This window comes from Mchenga conophoros, linkage group LG11 (assembly GCF_057382185.1).
Source record: "Mchenga conophoros isolate Kocher_MC1m ecotype Shallow Benthic linkage group LG11, M_conophoros_male_GT1.1, whole genome shotgun sequence".
NCBI lineage: Eukaryota > Metazoa > Chordata > Actinopteri > Cichliformes > Cichlidae > Mchenga > Mchenga conophoros.
In genome coordinates this window covers 32,989,891-33,010,197 of record NC_140536.1, presented here as the reverse complement: position 1 = coordinate 33,010,197, position 20,307 = coordinate 32,989,891, and the positions used below count along the sequence as shown (strand labels likewise).

At 38.1% G+C, this 20,307-nt stretch overlaps 1 protein-coding gene across 2 annotated transcripts; it reads left to right on the top strand.

Annotated features, from left to right (window-relative positions):
* Positions 1-266: 266 nt before the first annotated feature.
* Positions 267-4,047, top strand: arl4aa (ADP-ribosylation factor-like 4aa). Of its 2 annotated transcripts, none has more exons than XM_085292555.1 (2): positions 267-350; positions 2,623-4,047. In XM_085292555.1, exon 2 carries the CDS (start codon positions 2,725-2,727, stop codon positions 3,325-3,327), a length of 603 nt encoding a protein of 200 aa, XP_085148681.1. In that variant the 5' UTR covers positions 267-350; positions 2,623-2,724; the 3' UTR covers positions 3,328-4,047. The 2 variants fall into 2 exon arrangements, with proteins under 2 accessions (XP_085148681.1, XP_085148680.1); XM_085292554.1 differs by lacking the exon at positions 267-350 and adding an exon at positions 835-1,052.
* Positions 4,048-20,307: the final 16,260 nt, after the last annotated feature.

Below are 20,307 nucleotides of genomic sequence, written 5' to 3'. Positions count from 1 at the left end.
GTGCTACCGGATTCTGTGTCCGGTGTTAGGCTGTGTATTCTATTATTCTGTCTTTGTGGGTTTGTGTGAAAATAAACAAATCAAAGGCGCTAAAATAGTCCAGCACAGACTGCTTATGCAAGGCAGTGGCTAAGGGCCAAATACTGTTTGTTATCCTTTCTGCGATGGCCTGCACTGAGAGAGGCGCTTTTCCTGCCCTCTGACCAATCATTTCAAACAAAAACACGCGGCCGAAGGGGGCGGTGCAGTTTCTGCGCGCGCACACACACACGCGCACACACACGCACACACACAGAGATCTGGCGCGGTCAAAAAGGGAAAGTACACTGCCTGCATTAGCTGAATCAAAGGTAACTCAAATTTTATTTACAATGGTTACTAACAATTAACCATGTTAATTGTTTATAAAGGCTAAAATACCGCTAACAATAATTATTATGATAAATGTTTAGGGTTGTAGACTTGACAGAGCTTAGAAACGTATTTTGAGCTCTTTGTGAACTGCATTTGCTTGACAGAATAGATTTCTAAATGTAATAACCAGCCGTATGCATGTTCTGTATATTATTTTTAAATATAACCTCCCCGGCGGTTTTTTTAATAGAAAATTTGACTTGACGCATAATTAATACGTCTTACTGCGGATCAAGAATCAAAGAATACTGACGTCCTGAGTAAAATGGTGCGACGGGCAGTCAGAGCAACAGGTGATCTGCGTTCCCGGGCAGAAATGTGATTGACAGCTGTTTTAGCCAATCGGCTGACAGAGGAATGAGGGCACGGGCCAATTGCGCGGTCCCGCAGTGTCAGTATGGGCGTTGTTCCAGGCTGTGCGCACACACAGCGGCAGTGTCATCAGTGGTAGATCCATACGGGACACTGAGGACAGACGGACATGGTGTGTCAGTTTCTGGCGAAGGCTTTGCTGCTGTCTTTGCGGAAATAAGAGAGGAAAATATACCGTGAGCTGAATTTCAGACGCTGTAGATGCAGAAGACGACCGCGTTTCTGTCCAGAGAGATTAGCTGTATTATCTTATCGTCATATGAAGGGTATGTAACACATTTTTTTTTACTAGAAATAAAAACGTATTTTCTTTTCCTTCGATTTAAAGACCTTACCACTGCAAAATTAGTGGAGAATCATATCGTGATAAATGGAAGTATTAAAATGCAATTAGGGATCGAGTATAATACATAAATACCGTGTAATGAAACATGAGTTGCAGTAATTTGAACTTAAGTACCCCTTTGAGCTCCATTATGAGGGACTTCAGCCAGCATGCAATGTAGTAATTGAAAGTTATCATCTTTAATTCACTTTACATAATAATGCTTTGACTCTGATACACCGCAAGTGAACGTAATAATAATTATAAACATATATCTATACATCTTAAAAGCCACATTGTCATTCAGTGAGTAGGCACTTATGGATATTGAGGGTGAAATAAAAAGTGGATTTGCATATTTATTATGTAAGAAAGTATTTAATGTTAAAATAAATTGGTAGACCATGACTAAGCATGGTCACAGTTTCAGTGTCACCATAATAAAAAGAAATAATGAAGTATAGTCTTTTTAATGCTGATTGTGAATGTTTTTATTGATAGCTTGAATACTAATAGGTTTGGTAGCATTCTCACTATGTAAAGCAAATGATATAGTCTTTTATATTCTCATATTCAAAGTTTGCATTTTGCTTGTTGTTTTTTTTTTGTTTCCATTTGTCATTTGTTGGGGGTTTTTTTTTGGCCACTTGGGGGCAGCTGAACTGAAAGCACTAGCTGACCTTTGCACATTCAGTAAGCATTGAGCAGCATTGACATCAGCTGGAGTCAGTCCAACTGACAAATACACAAGTGTAGTGCGTTAGCTTTTATCTTTGTTTTAGCCTTGACAAAATATTTTCCAGTTTTGTTTGCTAGAAGTCACTATGTTCAGCATTGTCCAGTATTCTGAAACTGGAAACGGGTATACCAGTGCTTAACCTGCTGGCTAAAAAAGTAATTATAAGCTTTAAGTTAAGCTCAGCTAAGGTTAGACAGTTTGTGTGGGGTTTTTTATGTAGTATTTGCCTCCTGAACAGGAAAACTATCCCATTAAGGACATTGTGTTTGTTTTTGTTTGTTTGTTTATTTGTTTGTTTTTTCTTTTCTTTTTCACTTAGTGGTCTAACTTGGGAAAAGTATTCTTCTTCTGACTTTGGTGCTTTCCAGTTTAAAGATGTGTTGGATTTTTTGCTTGATTTTAATTTTTTAGCTTTAAATGTATTTATTTTTTGTACCTCCAAACTCGTGAACCAAAGTTCACCATATGTTGACCCCAAGTGAATTTACTATAATAAAATCCTATCTTTGTCCCCCGCCCCGCCTAGTTCAGTACGTGTAGGAGTTCTGCTGAAACAGGCTGACTTGGTTTGATATGATCAGTAATAGGTGACTTAAATTAACCAATAAATAGAATTTGTTATGTAACTTACACCATTCAGTTTGTTGACTTTTTGACTCTTGTTTATTACTAAGTGACTAGATTGTTATATTACTGACTGAGCAGTAATGTCTTTGAACCTGAGAATCCTTGGAAATTAGATGTAATCTTTGTCCCATCCATGTTCTTTCAGGTACTTGGTGCCATCATTTTGGAATCTAAACAGTTCTTTGGACATCTGTTGGACAGTTGGCTCAATCCTTCCAAATTCACCTGCCTTTCCCCATGAGAAAAGATGGGGAATGGATTTTCGGAACAACCTAGCTGTCTCTCAAACATCCCGTTCTTCCAGTCTTTCCACATTGCCATCCTTGGACTAGACTCTGCTGGAAAGACCACTGTCTTGTATAGACTGCAGTTCAATGAGTTTGTAAACACTGTTCCCACCAAAGGTTTCAATGCAGAGAAAGTCAGAGTGCCACTGGGAGGCCACAAGACTGTGACTTTCCACTTCTGGGATGTGGGTGGTCAGGAGAAGCTGCGCCCCCTGTGGAAGTCATACACGAGATGCACAGATGGCATCATATTCGTGGTGGACTCTGTGGATGCAGAGCGCATGGAAGAGGCCAAAACAGAGCTCCATAAAATCGCCAAGAGCTCTGAGAACCAGGGAGTTCCCCTGCTCGTGGTCGCCAACAAACAGGACTTGAGGCACTCTCTAGGATTGGCTGAAATTGAGAAACTGCTGGCTTTGAAAGAACTGGGCCCTGCTACACCCTGGCATCTGCAGCCAGCCTGTGCCATCATAGGAGAAGGACTCAGGGATGGCCTGGACAAACTCCATGAGATGATACTGAAAAGGAGAAAAATGCTTCGGCAGCAAAGAAAAAAGAGATAAACTTTTCATGAGATAGACGTTCCTATTGTTTCGTATGAAGGAAACCTAAAAAAAGGAATTTGTCCTGTTAGGCTTCAGGTTTAAATTCAGTATGCTGAGTTTTATCAGTCAAAACTGAGCTTTAGGATTCCCGGTCTATGTTTATGGTCATATGTTTATGCTGTTGATCAAGAAATGCACATAAAGGAATGCAGTATGAAGATGAGAAAGTTTCAGATATGTGTGGATATGTTATAAAGAATTTATATGGATTGCAAAGTATTGAGGGTTTGGGGTCTGGAAGGGCGATAGAAGTTGTTTTAAGGATGTCTGTTCCAAACAATATAACCAAAAATAATTTAAGAAAAGACTTGGCCTAGATGAAGGGTTATTTGGTGAATGGCTGAACAATGATTTATTTTACTATTTCATGTGTTGTTCTGACTTGTTTTGTTGTTTTGATTTTGTTTTGGTTTTTTTACACTGGACTTTGTGAAAGAAAAGTATTATGTTTTTATTGTATTATTATTATGCGTGTGCTTGCTGTCTTATATCGCTCTTTTTTTCAAAGCACTTTAGGTTATCACTTCCTATGGAGTTTTTAAAAAGATAAAAGTTATGTCAGATTTTACAGAAACATGTACAGCAAATGCTACTGAACAGTAGTTGGTCCACATTGGCCTCATTGTCTTTAGACTGGTTATGCAATATGTTTTATTGAATAAAACATGTAGAGCAATATTGACTGCGATATTGTGGCTATTATTTAACAGTTAATATTTAAACAGCAGCCACATAAAGGCTCATTTATTCAAATAATAGCAACACTAAGCTTTAAGGAGCTGGTTTGAGTCTCCAGAAAAAGATTATTAGCAGTTTGTTAAACAAATTTCCCAACAAGGCATTAAAGCATTCAAGAGCTGCTGACTAGCTGATGTTACAAGTCTAGTGTTTGCATGTGATAAGGAGTGTTTCCAAAATGCATGCTCAGCCAACCTGACCTCTAATTGTCACGTTCTTTTTGGGTTTCATTTTACGCAGCCTGCACACTAATTGTGTGGAACAGGAACACACCCAAAGGTTGAAGTTCCATTTATAAGATTGTGTCCCGGGAAACTCAGACATGTCTTATCATAGCCTGTATTTCCCTACAGATTGTCAGTTTCAGTGTTTTCTAATGAGCTAAGAACACACAGAAGTCAAACCTTCTGTAAAACTGACAGTAAAATAGCATTAACATCTTGGCCCCAAATTGTCATCAAAAACACAAGCCAAATCTCTTTAGTGGAAAAAAAAGAAGTTTGAATGTGTTTTTGCTTTTGCGTACTTCAGTGCAGTGGGATAAAGAGTGCACTGATGCGTTACTGCTCAGACATGTTGTCCTCAGAGCTTGAAAATGTTGTCAGGGCAGTCTGGAGGCCTGACCCAGTACAACAGGCTGGGGAAGGAGACTGTGAAGCCAGGGGCATTACTGAGTATTTTTGGACTGAGTTGGCGAGGATATTTTGTCCACTGCATTAATGCCATTTGTTCTCTCATTCCTTTGAAACAATTAATGACTGTAAGCCCAGCAGGCCAGTGTAGAAGCAGCTGGCTTTCTAAAATAGCTGTGTGATGCAGATTGGTAGTTTGCACTCCGCTCTGACTAAATCACCAAGTTTCCTCACCACATAAATATCTGTTCCAATTAAATGTCATAATTATAACCTCAATGTGGGATTTTGGTGCTGTTTCCCAGGGGGCCTGTCACATATAGAAGGATAAGCTTATGTCCTTAGTGTGGGATTTTACACATTTGTATGACTGAAAGGCAACAGCAGGAAGTAAATGAAGGAATACTTTCAGTAGCTTTCAGTATTTAAAGGCAGAGGGAAACAGGAACTAATGGGAAGACAGCAAGGAGGAATAAATGCTACAATGGTACACAGTGTTTTGGTTACATTGTTGTCAGGTTGCCAGAATGACTCATTTTTGTCAAATGATGAAGCATGTTTTTGTATTTAGAAGCCCAGGTGCCTCTTGTTTGCCAAGGAAGGAAACTCAAAGGGGCACAGACATTTTCACACTTTTCCTGATTCCACTTCCCTCTCTCTGCAAGCAAGCCACGTCAGCTTTCTGTGTGTGCGCAAGTCAATTTTATGTGTCCTATCTTGTTTTGTCTTGTTATGTTCCTCAGGTCATTTCTACTGAAGCACTCACCAGAGAATTCTAATAATTACTGGTTCTACACCAAGTTGCGTATTAGTTTTTGGGACACAGTTTAAATGTCCATAAGCACATGTTGATTCTGGTAAGGATAAATATGGTGGTTATAGAAGCATAATTTTTTTAAATACTTTTTGGATGAAACAATAGTTAATTATACATACTTTTAGTGTATTTCCAATGGGCTCACTCTGTCCTGTTCTTTATCCATTCTTATTCCTGTACACTCAGCAAAAAAGTATCTGACTGTATCTTTATCAGTATAAAGTCTTGTGAATGGCATTCTACACAGGCAGTACTTATTAAGTGAAAACAGTTTGAGATCATTTGAACTTTGTGATATGACTTGTTATCCTGCTGATAGCAGCCATCAGAAGATTGGTACATTGCGGTCATAAAGCGATAGAAATGGTCAGCAACACTCAGTGTCTGTTAAGTATTGTTTAAACAATACGGCCTGCCTTAGAGGCTCAAAATGTGCCACAAAAACATGGCCCAAATTATTATACCACCCCCAGCAGTCAAAAGGGTTGATACAAGACTGGATGGATCAATGCTTTTATGCTGTTTACACTATTTTCTGACCCTGTCATTTGAATGTCGTCTGACCAGGCAAATATTTTTCAGCCCTCTATTGTCCAATGTTATTTAGCCTGTGCAAACTGTGGCCTCAGTTTCCTGTTCTTGTGTGGTCTTCTGCTGTTGTAGCCTATCTCCCAGATAACAAACAGTCATTGAAACTATGTTAAATCAACATTGGACTGTCAACCTAAATTTAACTGAATCAAGGCTGAACACTGATGTTTATTTTAATCAGTTTTGCACACTTGTTTGATATTAACCCTTTCACGCATGAATTATGACAACCTCAATCTGGATTATTTTTCTTAAGTATTTGTATTCATCTTTAGGCATGAAAAAAAAAAATTGAACTTCATTTTTTCACACATGTACTTTTCAAAGAGTTTTTTTACATGTCCATTTAGGTGGACAACTGTATGGAGTGACACATCAGTGTCCAATGTAGTGGTTTATGTGCAAGTATACCATCAACACTAACAAATACAAGAAAACAGCCTTTGAATGGCTGTCCACTGTAGTGACAACTATACGTGAAAGGGTTAAAACAACTTTGAAAGATAAATAGAATTTCAAATTGACCCCTTTGTACCCTTAATTTATATTGAAACAGCACTTACATGCTTCAAGGTACATTGTCTTCTGCATTCAGAGATGCTCTTCTGCATATCTTGGTTGTAATTAATGGTTATTTGAGTTACTGTTGCCTTCCTGTAAATTCAAAGCAGTTTGGTCATTCTCCTCTGACCTCTAGCATCAACAAGGCATTTTCCCACAGAACTGCCGCTCACTGGATAGGATATACCTATAGGGTCAGAAATGGACCCTCTATTTGTAAGAGTGCTGTGTCCTCAATGAAAAGTGAATTACGGTGAATAGATGTTCTCTTCATGTATGATCCATTAAGCATTTAACCTCATATGGTGTGTTTGACACAAAAACACTCACAATGTATTTAAAAAAAGCACACAAACTGCAATACCTCATCCATACAACACCTCTCACTAATTTTTGCTTTTATACTGGAACCATATCAACTGCCTGAGGCATGATTGAGATTGGCAGTTGTTTTCCAGCTTGGGCGGCATGAAGCTGAACATGGTACAAAATGTTCTTCCACGTGAGAACAGATTTTTCTACAACCAGTGACAGAAGCAAAGTGGGAGGAGGTGCTGGTTTCAGGAGGATTTCTCCACACTGTAAATTCTCGTGTCAAAGTTTGCTTTTAATGATATGCTCAGTGTTGCTAAACACAGTCACGCCCTTGAAACACCCTCAACGTAGGAATGCAAGTTGTCGTGGAAACTCAGACTCTTTAACTGTAAGAGGTTTGTACCTCCTTTCTAATACTGTCAGCTTTGTTCCTGTGATATTTCCCTCCCTCATCATTTTTACATAGGTGATTGTAAATACTGCAACAACCAATAGCCATAAGGTCTGTTGAAGGATGAGGCTATAGTATGGAGAAGAAGATATGCCTAAGATGAAGTAAATTATTGTTTGTTAAAGGTGACAGTAAAAAAAATCACACCATAGGTCAAGGATTTTGATCTTTCACTAGATTGTTTTGATTAAAATGCTTCTTTCAGAGTTACAGTTGGCCAGAAAGTCACATAAATGAATGACCACCAGTATATATGCTAGAGTGTTTGGGTGGTGAAGTGGTTAGCAATGTTACTTGACAGTCCAAAGGGTCTGTCTTTAAATCTGCTGGCAGTCTGTAGAATTTTAAGAGATGTTAAGGATTAAGAGACGGCCTTTACTTTCAAACCATTTTAGACATAAAGGGTCTTTTCAGTGACATGAAAAAAAAAGCTTTAAACATTTCACTTTTTAACCTAATCCCAAAGTTGTGTATGTATATAGTAGTCATACTTTCAACAAGTTTTAACTGGGTGGGACAATTCATAAATGCTGAATGACCAAAATATCTCTGTACGTGATTTACAACCAGTTGTAACTCCTACATTGTGTGGTTAACCATGCAAAAGGCTATATTTAATCCAAACCTAACCATCTAGTTTTGGTGCCTAACTCTAACCAAACAATGACAAAAAGAGGGGGGGCAGCTATGCCTGATTTGACTATGATTTATGTACGTGTCCAAAATGTGTGGATTTCCCACATATTTCCCATAAGCACTCAGACCCTAGGTAGATAAGTACTGTAGATGAATGGAAAACAATTCTTTAACGGTTCAACTAACAGAAAGGGTGATCTTTTTAGGCAATGTTTGAAAGCTTTAAAAGATGATTTCTTTTCTATATTTCAGTTTGCAACAAAAACTATGTACAACATTTAGATGTTCTCCAAAGTCACTGTCTTTTCAAAATAAATTTTCAGTGTGTTTTTTCGCAAATGTTTGCTGGGTGGGTGGGTGAGAGCATGACTAAAGTTAAACCTAATGGTTTCAAGAATGATTTTCCATGCACACCACCTACTGCATCCCCACGAGTCTTATCCAGAGAAACACTATAAACATGTACTTGGCTTTTCAGATGTTGTATGCAAGTGGTTATTTATGCTTACAATATGCTGTTTTAAATTGGCCTTGCTGCAAAATGTTGAGACATGAAATTGCAGTGACAGGAAAAGCTGGAGGCTGGTATGGATAGGACTTGCACTCGTATGAACTTCATATTAAACGTAAATGATTCACAGAGAAATAAGGTCAAATTAGGTATGAACTGAAAGTGAACTTAAATGTGAGCACATGTGCTCACATTTCGCAAATATCTTTTTTGACCTTGAACTTGGGACTGCACAGTTAATACTCCTTACCTTCCAATGCAAGCGTTTAAATATAGACTGTTTCACAAAGAAAGCTTTTTTGGAGATAAGGATGTGGACACATTTGGTGCACTGAAAGAAACCGCTTGCAGATAAAGCAGGAACAAGTTAATACACATACTTGTGCTGCATGCCTGTGACAGTAATGTTTGTGTCAAACTGCACCACTGCACTTTCCCATAAATCAGCCTCCAGAGGGTTCTCTCATTCTGCTGAGTTTTGAGATTTACCCTGTTGTGTACTTAAAAAGGAGATTGCAGTACATGCGTACTTGTAGCCTGCTTATTATGCAAGGTTATCATGACGGGTTTCATTTTTCTTCCCCCCAGTCTATTGAGAGCTAGTGGCCTATTTACATGTGAATTCCTCCTGCAGCCCTGCAGCCTCGCTCAAAGTAGCGAACGGGGCCACCTGCAAGGGGAAAGTGGGGAGGAGGAGGAGGAGGAAGACACGGTTTGAGGAGCTACAGAAGTGTACTCCTGTTTTCTTTGGTGCAGAGACGAAAAACTGGTTTCATTAATTCTTACGATACATAGAGGGTAAGCTGTGCCAAAGTGAACAGAGGTCAAACTGACAGAAATGTTGTGCTGAATTCACTACTTTACAACCTATATAAATGCTGGGATTACAGCAAAAAAAACCAAAAACAGTCTTTGCGTCATGGATTTCACATTCAGTCCAGAGAAAAGGACAAATTGTAGGATTTTATTTTTTTTTAGGAATATATAAAAATAATGTGTGCTTTAAAACTGGTGAACAGAAACAGTTGTGTCAAATCTTTCCAAACAGGATGTTAACAGGCCATTGGACTTGAATCCCATCTTTAAACCTTGCTTTAGCTGAGTGTGTAAGAGAATCATTCACTTTCTTTAAGGTTTTTAAACTGGAAAATTTAGCCTCCGTTCTGAAGACTTTTACTGATAGTGCCCAACTTATAAAAGCTAAGTACTGCTCTATCAAACTAAGTGTTATGCAGTGCGCACACCTGTTAGACATTTGTACTGTGGAAAAAAAACAGATTCCTGCTTACAGAGTAGTGTAATCTACACTCAGTAAATGCAACCTTTCAAGCACCATCATCAGGTATAAAATCAAACTTTTATTTTTTTTTGTCTTTTTCTTAAACCTACAAATATGGATTACTGGGATTTATATTCAGGGTACATATATGTAATTAAACACAACCTGGTATAAACAAAATCTGTTGCCGGACATTTGTGATGCAAATAAAACACACTATAGTAGAACTACATGCATAACTAATTGTTGTAGGCATTACTGGTGTGTTTCAGGAGTGTTTTTCTGCCGTGGGTTGTTGACAGTCTTCATGTGATGACATTCCTCGGTTCAGTTTGTGTGAAAGCCTCTTTGTCAAGGTGATGATTGCTCTTTCACTTCTCAGTCTTCATCTGAAAGAGGATGGCTGTCGACAGCTGGAATGGGAACAGGGGAAATCTGTATGTGCGTGGGTGAGTGCGTTAGATGAGGGGCAAATTACTTTTTCATTCTCTCTTTCATTTTGACCTTGAACTCTGTGATACCCAGTTGCACTCACTCAACACCCATGTCCACACACAAATCTGGTCCACAAAGAGCTGTGTCCCCTCCAGTCTGGCTATTGTGAGGCACAAGCCTGTGAAATCTGTCTTTGGTCTTGTTTGGGCATAAGGGATTAGGGTGGGTTTAGGCTGTGGTCCCCAGTGCTTTATGTTTGCACACTGACTGATAGGGAAATCTGTGGAGAACACTGTGTTCGGATTTGTTTGGTAGCATTTCATCGTTCCGCAGATGAAAGGCCCCAGAGTTTGCAATATAATATCTATTACTATTTATGAGTTTTGCAGCATTTGACAGGAACCTGTTATGCTCTCTACTAGTAGCTTTGCATGATTCACAGTTCAAAACAATCCTTGATTACCTAATTCCCCTTACTTTAAGACAGTGGTTCTGATTTGTTGCCCTTTCCAAATCAAAGGTTAACTGCTTGCACCTACACTGATCTAAGAATTTTCAACTTTTGCCATGATTCTTGTGAATATCATATATTACACTTTGTATATGACAAAAAATAACGAAATGCATAACTGCTGTCCCTACAAATTGGATAACTTTAGGAAAAAGAATAAAACAGTACAATTTAGGAAACATTTGTATCACCTAAATTAAACCCAGGTGGTTAGGGGTAACATAAACCTATATCTTACAACAAGGTTATAATCTGAAAGCAAATCTGGGAAATCAACACTATATTAAAATAACAAACAAAGCTTAATAAACTAAAGTGCAAGATTTAGATTTAGTTAAAATGCTCACTTACTTTTTCTGCCTCCTAATATTTTTAATGCATCTGCTGCAGGTTAATTCATTTATTAGAAACCTTTTACCTTTGAATATAGACAGACAACTGTTGTTATGTCTAGACAGTCTGCCCTCTTTATCCTAATTGAAATTCAAATCAGTTACTGTGAGTGATTCATCTTAACGCTTCCCAATGATGTCTGCCATGAAAAGGAACTCCTAAACCAAAGCAAGCGGACTTTTGGTTCACACAGAGGTCATATGTATAACTTCTCTCTGCAGATATTTTAATTGCATCTCTGCTTTATCAGGTGAGTGCACACATTGAGCATGGGAGAGGAATACAGTGCATCACTTGGGTACTGAGTTGTATCAGCTATGCATAAATCCGTCAAGACTTTAGTGTGTAAATGTAATTCTAAGCATGTCTATTGTACCACAAAGGTATTTCTGTAAATGTTTTTTATGTCTACTGGAGTAAATACTGGGGTAGCTGTAGCTCAGGAGGTAGAGCAGGTCACCTACTAATCAGAAGGCTGGTGGTGCTCCAATCTCCAATTCCCTAACCCCAAGTTGCTCTTTGATGCATCCGTTGGAGTATGAATGCGTGTGAATGTTAGAAAGAAAGCACTTAAACAGGAAAAGCATAAAAAAGTGCTTGTGTGAATTGGTGAATGAGAGAAGTTCTGTAAAGTGCTTTGAGTGCTTAGAGTAGAAAAGTGCCATATAATAACCAGTCTATTTACCATATTCTAGAAACTTGTGAAAGGCTTTTTTCTATATGTCTCCATCAAAATGCTGCATGTACAAGGTAGATAATGCAGAAATTTTCGTAACTTTACTGCTTGATTTGCTAGCTAACTAACTGTAAATAAACTGGAAGGCTACATTTTGTTGTACTTTCTGACCATATGTAGATAAGATAAGATAAGATAAGATAGAACTTTATTAATCCCTCGGGTGGGTTCCTCTGGGAAATTCGATTTCCAAAAAAGCACAGCACCGACAGAAGTTACAGAGTTACAGAATATTATATATATATGTATATATATATATATATATATATATATATATATATATATATATATATATATATATACACACACACACACACACACACACACACACACACACACACACACACATATATATATAAATACAGAGACAATATAAATAAAATATACGAAGGGGATAAATAGAATAAATAGGAATAAAAAATAAAAATACAAGTGAATTGCACATTTCAAGTATTGAGGTCTATTGCACTGTTGACTATTTACAAAAGTATTGCACAAAAGGTATTGCACAGTGAGGTGAAGAGGCACTACAGCTTAGTTGTTCCCCCCTCCTTTGTCCTCCTGTTTCCCCTCCCTCTCCCCTCCAGAGAGGAGTTAAACAGTTTGATGGCGTGTGGGACAAAGGAGTTTTTAAGTCTGTTAGTTCTTGTCTTTGGGAGAAGCAACCTGTCACTGAACAGACTCTTCTGGTTGTTTATGGCCGTGTGCAGAGGATGCCTGGCATTGTCCATAATGTCCATCAGTTTCTTTAATGTCCTTTTCTCTGCCACTGTCACCAGAGTGTCCAGCTTCATGCCGACCACAGAGCTAGCCTTCCTGATCAGTTTCTCCAGCCTGGATGAGATCTGGTATATTCAAGATATACCGCCTGAGCCAGTGCTCTGCAATTTTTCCTCATCTTGTCAGTGTTGGTAAGGTTAAGATTATAGCTTCACAATGTGGAGAAAACAGTGTTGTACAGAATGTTGAAACTATGTTGAGAGGACATACAAAATTACCTTAAGAAAGGAATGTGTTGTGATATGTTCAGTGTAAGACTCCCATGTCTGAATTTACTTTGGGTCTAAAGAGGCCAACTGAAATACAAAAGGTGAGACTTTATTACTGGCTATTAACAGAAAGGCCAAAATATCAAAGCCCAAAAGGTGAACAAATAAAAATCCAAAACATGAGACTGAGGGGTGCACACAGGGAATAGATACAGAGATGATAACATACACTGGGATAAAGAGTAATGATAGAGGGCTATTTTCACACAGTGCTGATTAGGAAAATGGAAATGTGTTGAAGAAGACCTCAAAGTAAAATACAGAATAAACAAGAGAAACACTAAACACAGAGACAATAAACTGACATCAACAAATACCAAGACAAAAGAATACTGGAAGCCAAAGACGTAAAAACAATAAGAAAAAGAAAGAAAACTAGTTTGAGACAGTGCAATGAGTGATTAGGAAAAGAAACACAGAACAAACTAAAATCAAGCGAATAACAAACTTAAATACAGAAAATGAAGATGCATAAACACCATGAATTCCCAAACACTGCTTGTCACATAAACAGGTAACCACAATTTCATGAACTCAGTGAAACTCTTCAAAATAACACAACAATGAAATCACAAACCAAAACAGAGGATTGCAAATTGGAAACTTCTTATTAGGACTTGGGCAGAAATCCAATAGTCCCAAAACCCAGAAGATTTAACAATCCATCCATTCACTTTCTTCTGATTGTCCAACAGGAGAGTGGTGCAGTGATCAGCAACGTTGCCTCACACAAGAAAGATGGTACTGGATTTGACTTGGGCCTGTATGTGTGGAATCTGCATGTTCTGCATGGGTCCTTTCTCCAACCTGTACTTATTTAGCACATTCTGATTTAATTTAGTCACTTCATAAAATGTCAGTTTAAAATTAAGGACTTCACAAACCAGTTGAAGGATTTTAGCCTGTGCCATTGATTCATATGTTTCTTGACCTTTTCTTTAATGTCTTTTGAGACTAAATATAGAAGGTCTCAATGAGCCACTCACAATTTCTCAAAATCTAATTGTTCTTATTGGAATCACATTGGACTTTAATGAAATCTGCAGTGAAACCTAACAGACATCATTTCATTCCACCAGTAAATAAGAGGCACTGATGTCTCAGCTGGTTTGTTGTTTTTCTTCACTCCCCTGTAATGAAGCTGGCTGCTGCCGACCTCCAGTTTGTATAAACAGCACGACTCCCCTGATATTGGCATTAGCACCGATGGAGGTATTTAAACAGCCACAACATGAGGAGTCTCTGCAAGGAGTTCATTAACTGCAAAGAAAGGAGAAGCTGAATAATGAACTGGACCCTTTTTTAGTAGGGACAAGGAAGGGAGGAGCGGTTATATTGATGTTCCTCAATGATTAACGCTTCCAACTCGCTGGCCAGAGTTTTTCAATCTGCCCCGATTTCCATGGCAATTAGAGCTGGCCCTTCACCACAGGAGCCTCTGGCTTTATGAATCTAAAGTTTTATGCCTGGTTACATTGATCAGAGATATTTTGAAGGGTGGTGCACATGTGAACCATCTGCCCCACAGCCGTGGCAAAGAAACAGATAAGACGGGATTGCTGAGGTTTCTGCAGAGTCTGAGTTTCATGGTTGTTAATGCACAGAGAGGCCCTGTTATCTACACCAGTCTCAGGGATGCCTGGGGACACCAGTCTTACCTCTGAGGGTGGAAAGACTGCTCTTTGTCTTGGCAACTGAAAGGTGTCAACACCTGTAGACCTAGATTAGGTCTTTATCTTAAAAAAATAGCTAAAAAAAAAAAGAAAGAAAAAAAGTCAGCATTTGGATGTCCCCTGCTGTTGTGGCAGAGGCGTCATGTGGAATGAAAAAGCCAGGTTGCCGGTTTTCTATGAGAACCAGATTTCCAACTCCTACGGTGTAGGGAGGAGGGAGAGGGTGCAGGAGTGTAGCGGGTTACCCTTCTTGCCCCCAAAGCCATAAATCAAAATAAATTAAAGTCAGACTCCCACAGCACATATGGTAGCCACAGTAACAAGACTTTTCCAAACCAAGACTGTGCTTAATTGTATTTGTAAATCTATTACTAGATCATTTTAAACCAATGACATATTGAACCTAGCAGCATAATGTAAATTTAAAAAGAGTAAAAAACAAATTAGTTGAAAACATCTGTCGAGTTTTCAGATCAAAAATCCGGCAATAGAAAGAAGTATGTTTCTGATGAGTATGGGTATAAAATCCTGTACATATTTATGCAAAGTTTAAGCATGCAACTGATGCAATAGAAAGAAGTCAGTAGGTGTAAATTGTATCCACTTCTTTCAATATGTAAATCTAACAGAAAGGAGGGAAGTAAAAGCAAACCCACATGAGAAACTAACCTTCAAAATAAAGCAGGGAGCGAAGTGAAACTGGGACTGAAACTCACAGATGATAGTGACCTGGGAAGGCAGATGGTCAGGAAACACAAAGCAATCAAGAAATGTGGATCACAAAAATATGAGACCATCAATAATGAACTGTATATAAAGTCAAAGTTTCCAAGCCTGAAAAGCAGACACTGTGTGAAAGTGACATGCATTTTTTGTAATGTGGAATGGAGTGCTAGTGCTGGTGCAAAGATATAAACTAACGTTAGCAAACTGCATCAGATCACATCTGTATGTGTCGGCATAACTAAATTTTCTCTCTTTTTTTTTTCTTGCTTTTTTTTTTTTTTTTTTTTTACATATTTAGACAAACATTTCACTCTGTGAAACTGTACCCACAGATTTATACGAACACCAGCACAAACAAAGTTGGACTTAAATGTAGACTTTTTCAAATATGTTTAAAAACCAAACTGTTTCATATGGATCTTCATAATTTATAATCATTTTACATATACAAACAAATACTTAATAATTCTATCACTTGAATCTGTCATTGTGGAGGACTTATTTCTCTCGTGCAAAAATCTTCAACAAATCTAACCTTAGACAATGCTTACAAAGCTATCAATCGAAATATTTTTACAGTTACAGATAAACTGTTTTTGTTATTCTTGTATGGAAAGAAATGCCATAACTTCAAAATTTTACATATACATATCATTCTTAAATAAAAAGTAGCCTTGTCCTGTAAAAACAAATACCTTTGGTAGCTGTACAAGTGAGAGATTCCTCTGCAAACATTTTTTATCATCACCTATTTCTTATCAGGATAAAATATAGGACTGTTTGCAACCCCTACAATCTTCACCTCCCTTTTCTTTTTCTGCGCCATCTCCAGTGGCAGTAAATTCACTGTACATAGCGTGTACTGTCAATGTTAAGCCTCTTACTACTTTCACTCCCACAGTGGTCTTTTGTCTGAGCACTCCTAACTCCCATTTATTCATGTCTGATTTTTTTGCAGATAATTGTTAGTAACATCTCTGTTTAATTTGTGTTTCCACCAGAAAAAAAAGGTACATTTTTGGAATACCTGTGCAAGAATACACTACAAATATTGTCGCATTTTTTTCATGTGTTCAGATGTTTGATTTTAAATAACCTGCCAGATTGGAGCTTTTTGCTGTGGGATGACATGAAGTTAGTCTGTGACTTAGCTGAACAATCTTTCTTGTAAATGAACGCAATCTTCTTAGAAATGTGACAGTCAACATGCAGCTTAATCCTTAGCAGTATGCACAGGGCTACGAGTTAAGTGACAACAAAGAATCCGTCATCACCTCCATTTGACACAAGCTGCTGTAATGAGTTGATTTACATTCAAAAGCAATGGCTCTGTGGATCCATCTAATGAAACCTTTTGTGATGATGATTGGTTGGTTAAAGATCCCCGCCTAGTCACCTGTTCTCATGTTACTGAATAATTGTTACTAGATTTAAACATTTCCACAGATATCACACCATGATAGCACCATGTCCTACCTGCTGGGCGAGTTAGTTAGAGATTTTTTCCATGACATGACGAGAATTGCCCTTGACACAGAAAAATGGTGATTACTTCCATGCAAGCTTGAGGTCAATGACAAAACAGATGCGGTTCTAGGGAGTGGTCCAATGTAGAAGGATACTGGAAGCAATGTTCAAGAATATGACCTGGAGCTGAATATCTGCCATTGTTAAACATTGACGTGTTTTTGTTTTATGGGCAGAGTAAACCGCACATATTCATATACTAATTATTTAAAAATTTTCTTACATTTCTTTTCTTTTTTATTCAAGTCATGTTTCAATTAACAAAAAGCTTGTGATTGAGTGCTGGATCTGACTGAAACTGAAGAAAACTGCACACTCATATAAACTTGTAATTTGCAAGATACGCTTGCTGTATAAAGTACACTTTGAATTATGTTCATTTTGGACATTAAGATGTGATTTAGGTGATAAAGTAAGTAAGGAAGTATTTACTGAGACTTTAGATTAGCCCATTAAAACCGACGCATTGGTTTTAGGTCAAATTACCGTAACTCATAAACCGTTGGCGCAATCGCAAAATTCCAGCGGTTTCCAAAAGCGTCAACTTTGTGCTTTTTTTTCCAGTGATGTTAGGGTCATTATGCTAATCCCAGGAAGGGGAGATACGTAAATTACATAGAAAACAACACAGCACATAGCAAAAACTAAAAAACATGGCAAAAAGAGCCCAAATGTAGGTGCCGCTGTAGCTCACTGGATCAGCAGACGACCATATGGTGTATGGCTGAGAGCCCAAACAAAAGAGCCCAAATGTCTGTTTTCTGTAAATTTTCATCACACTCACTCATTCGCAGGCTGCTGGGACACCGTATCATAATGACCCTAACATCACAGAAAAGCACAGAGTCACTGCTTTCAGGAACTGTTGGAAATGAGCAAATTGTTCAGGATTAAGAGAGTTACAGATGTTGAAAAAAACGTTGCAAAACACCTGTCTGACCCCAGTGACAGGTGGGTAAAAATCTTTAAATCAATATACTACACAATCAAAATAGTTGCTAGGGGTAAAACAAGTGGTATTGTTTTGATTTCATGTATTCACCGTATTGAGTTTAGCTTCTTTATTATTTACTGTTTTACTTTTCTGTCAAAAAAGCCAACAAGACAGATCACATTCATACAAACCTGACTGCATTCATAGACACATTTAATCCCAGATTAAATTCTCGTGCTTTGTTCTTTGTCACAAACCTAAAGAACAGGTCACTCCAGCAAGGGTTTTATTTTAGTTTCTTTATCACAGTAGTTGCACATCCCTTCTGTTTCACTGAAGTTTCTGATGTGATGTGCAACAAGCAACTGATTTAAACAATACCTAAGTCAACACTAATGCATTCTGTCTTCTTCAATCTATTCCAAAGAAGCACAAAAAGACACACACACAAAAGTTTAAAAATTCCTTTGTGCTCTGCTTGATCTTCAGAAACAAAAGTAAACTAATGGTACCCCCCTTTTTATAAATGGGAGCTGAAATCTGATACAAGAGTCCCAAAGCCAGATCTGAGTCTAAAGACTAGAGCCTCATTAGCAATCTATCTTTGCGGCATTGAGGAAAACCACACACACGCACACACAAAGTGGCTTTGTTTTTGGGCAGGGGTTGATATGCTGAAGCGGGGCCCCTGAGCTCAGAGAGACAGCAAGGACTGAAAGCAGAGACTTCAAAAGTAGCCAGTGTTCACCTTTAGAAAAGACAGATGACTCCTTGTTCAGCATAAGGACCAATCAGAGCATTTTAGTGATTCCCCTAAACTGCTATCCTGATTAACTCAAGCATCTACATCTACAAAGTTGTTTATTGAGATAATAATATTTTTATGTGTGACGATTGGAGGCCATCTAGATTTTAAAAGCTTTTTATTTGTTTGTCAAATAAGTAGGGGACTTCAGCGTGGGGGTTTCAGGGGAAGTTTGTCTTTCTACCAGCTGTTGGTTTCAGTGTCTGTTATGCATGTTGACTTTGGGAAAATTTGAATGGAAGGAAAAGTGGATGACGCAAAAAAGAGGAAGTTAAATCAGGAGGAAAGAGAGCAACATGCTCAACGAAAAAAAAATCATTGATTACATATATGTTTTACAGCACTATTATCGCTGCAGTATTTATGTTTTGCACCATCGATATATGGACATTTGCCGTATGAAACCATGTAGAAACTGTGCATGTCTATCACAATTATACGTGTTTGGGAAAACCTGGAGTTAACACAGCTTTTCTTTGTTTCACTTGGTCTGCTGTAATAGCCAACATTTTTTCCACCTGTTGGAAAAATATTCAGAGGAAAGCAGGTTGCAAGAAAGGCGACATCTTCTATCTGTTGCAGTGGGAGCAATGACTTGTCATTTTGCCTCACTTTCACAAAAAATAGCAAGCACATGAATATGCAAGGTATTTTAGGCATGTACAACTGTAGGACACTCTAAAGCCAAGACACACTGGACAGATTACATGTCACAGATGACCTGCGAACACCATAGTCTGGGAGAACCAGCAGCAGGACTTGGTGGGTGGATGGATGAATGAATGGAATTATCTTTAGGTACTTGGTGTTCCAACAGTGAGCAAAATGCATTGAATCAGTCCATATGATGCATATAATGTATAGATGTCACCGCCATGATGTCACTCATTGGTTAGAAAACTGCTATTATGAAGCCTTGAACAGAGCATTTTTGGCCTAAGCCATCTTGCTGTTTTGAATCCAAACATGATGAGCGTGAGTGGAATCTGACTGAGAAAATTAGGAACTTGTAACCCTGACTTTAATCATGTTTGTTGAGACCATATATCAAGATCACTTACAACCACATGAGTTGCCCTCTAATGGCCTTTGGCAAAAATGCAGGTTAAAGGCTCCAAATTCACTATGTCCCAATTCAGTTGCTGCATCCTTCGAAGGCCACATTTAAAGGCCGATTACATCACAGCCAGATGACAAAGGCTGTCTCAATTCAAAGGCTGCTCCAAATGTGGCTGACAAATGCGTCCTTCTTTTCCCCGAATTTGTAGGTTCGGTGTATTCTTCATGGCCCAACCTATCCCAGAATTCATAGCGTGGCCCAGCCAATTCCAGTTTCCAACAATGGCAGCAGCTACTTAGTTCTACTTTGACTCTTACTACTCTTTTCAATACTTTATTAATTAAATTATTATTCATAATATTTGTATAATAATATAAAAATACTTTTAAACACAGCAATAGCAAATTAGTGCAGCTAAAGAGTTTGAAATATTACTCTTTCTGGGTCACAAAATAAACTTTCAACATATTTTGAGGCGAGAATGTAGGTGTGTCAATTTCAAATATCTGCTCGGTTTTATCAAGATATCACATATTCACACTTCCAGCCTTCTTGGTC

Excerpts from the sequence above, each read along its gene's own strand:
- arl4aa (XM_085292555.1), top strand. The coding sequence starts at position 2,725 with ATGGGGAATGGATTTTCGGAACAACCTAGCTGTCTCTCAAACATCCCG.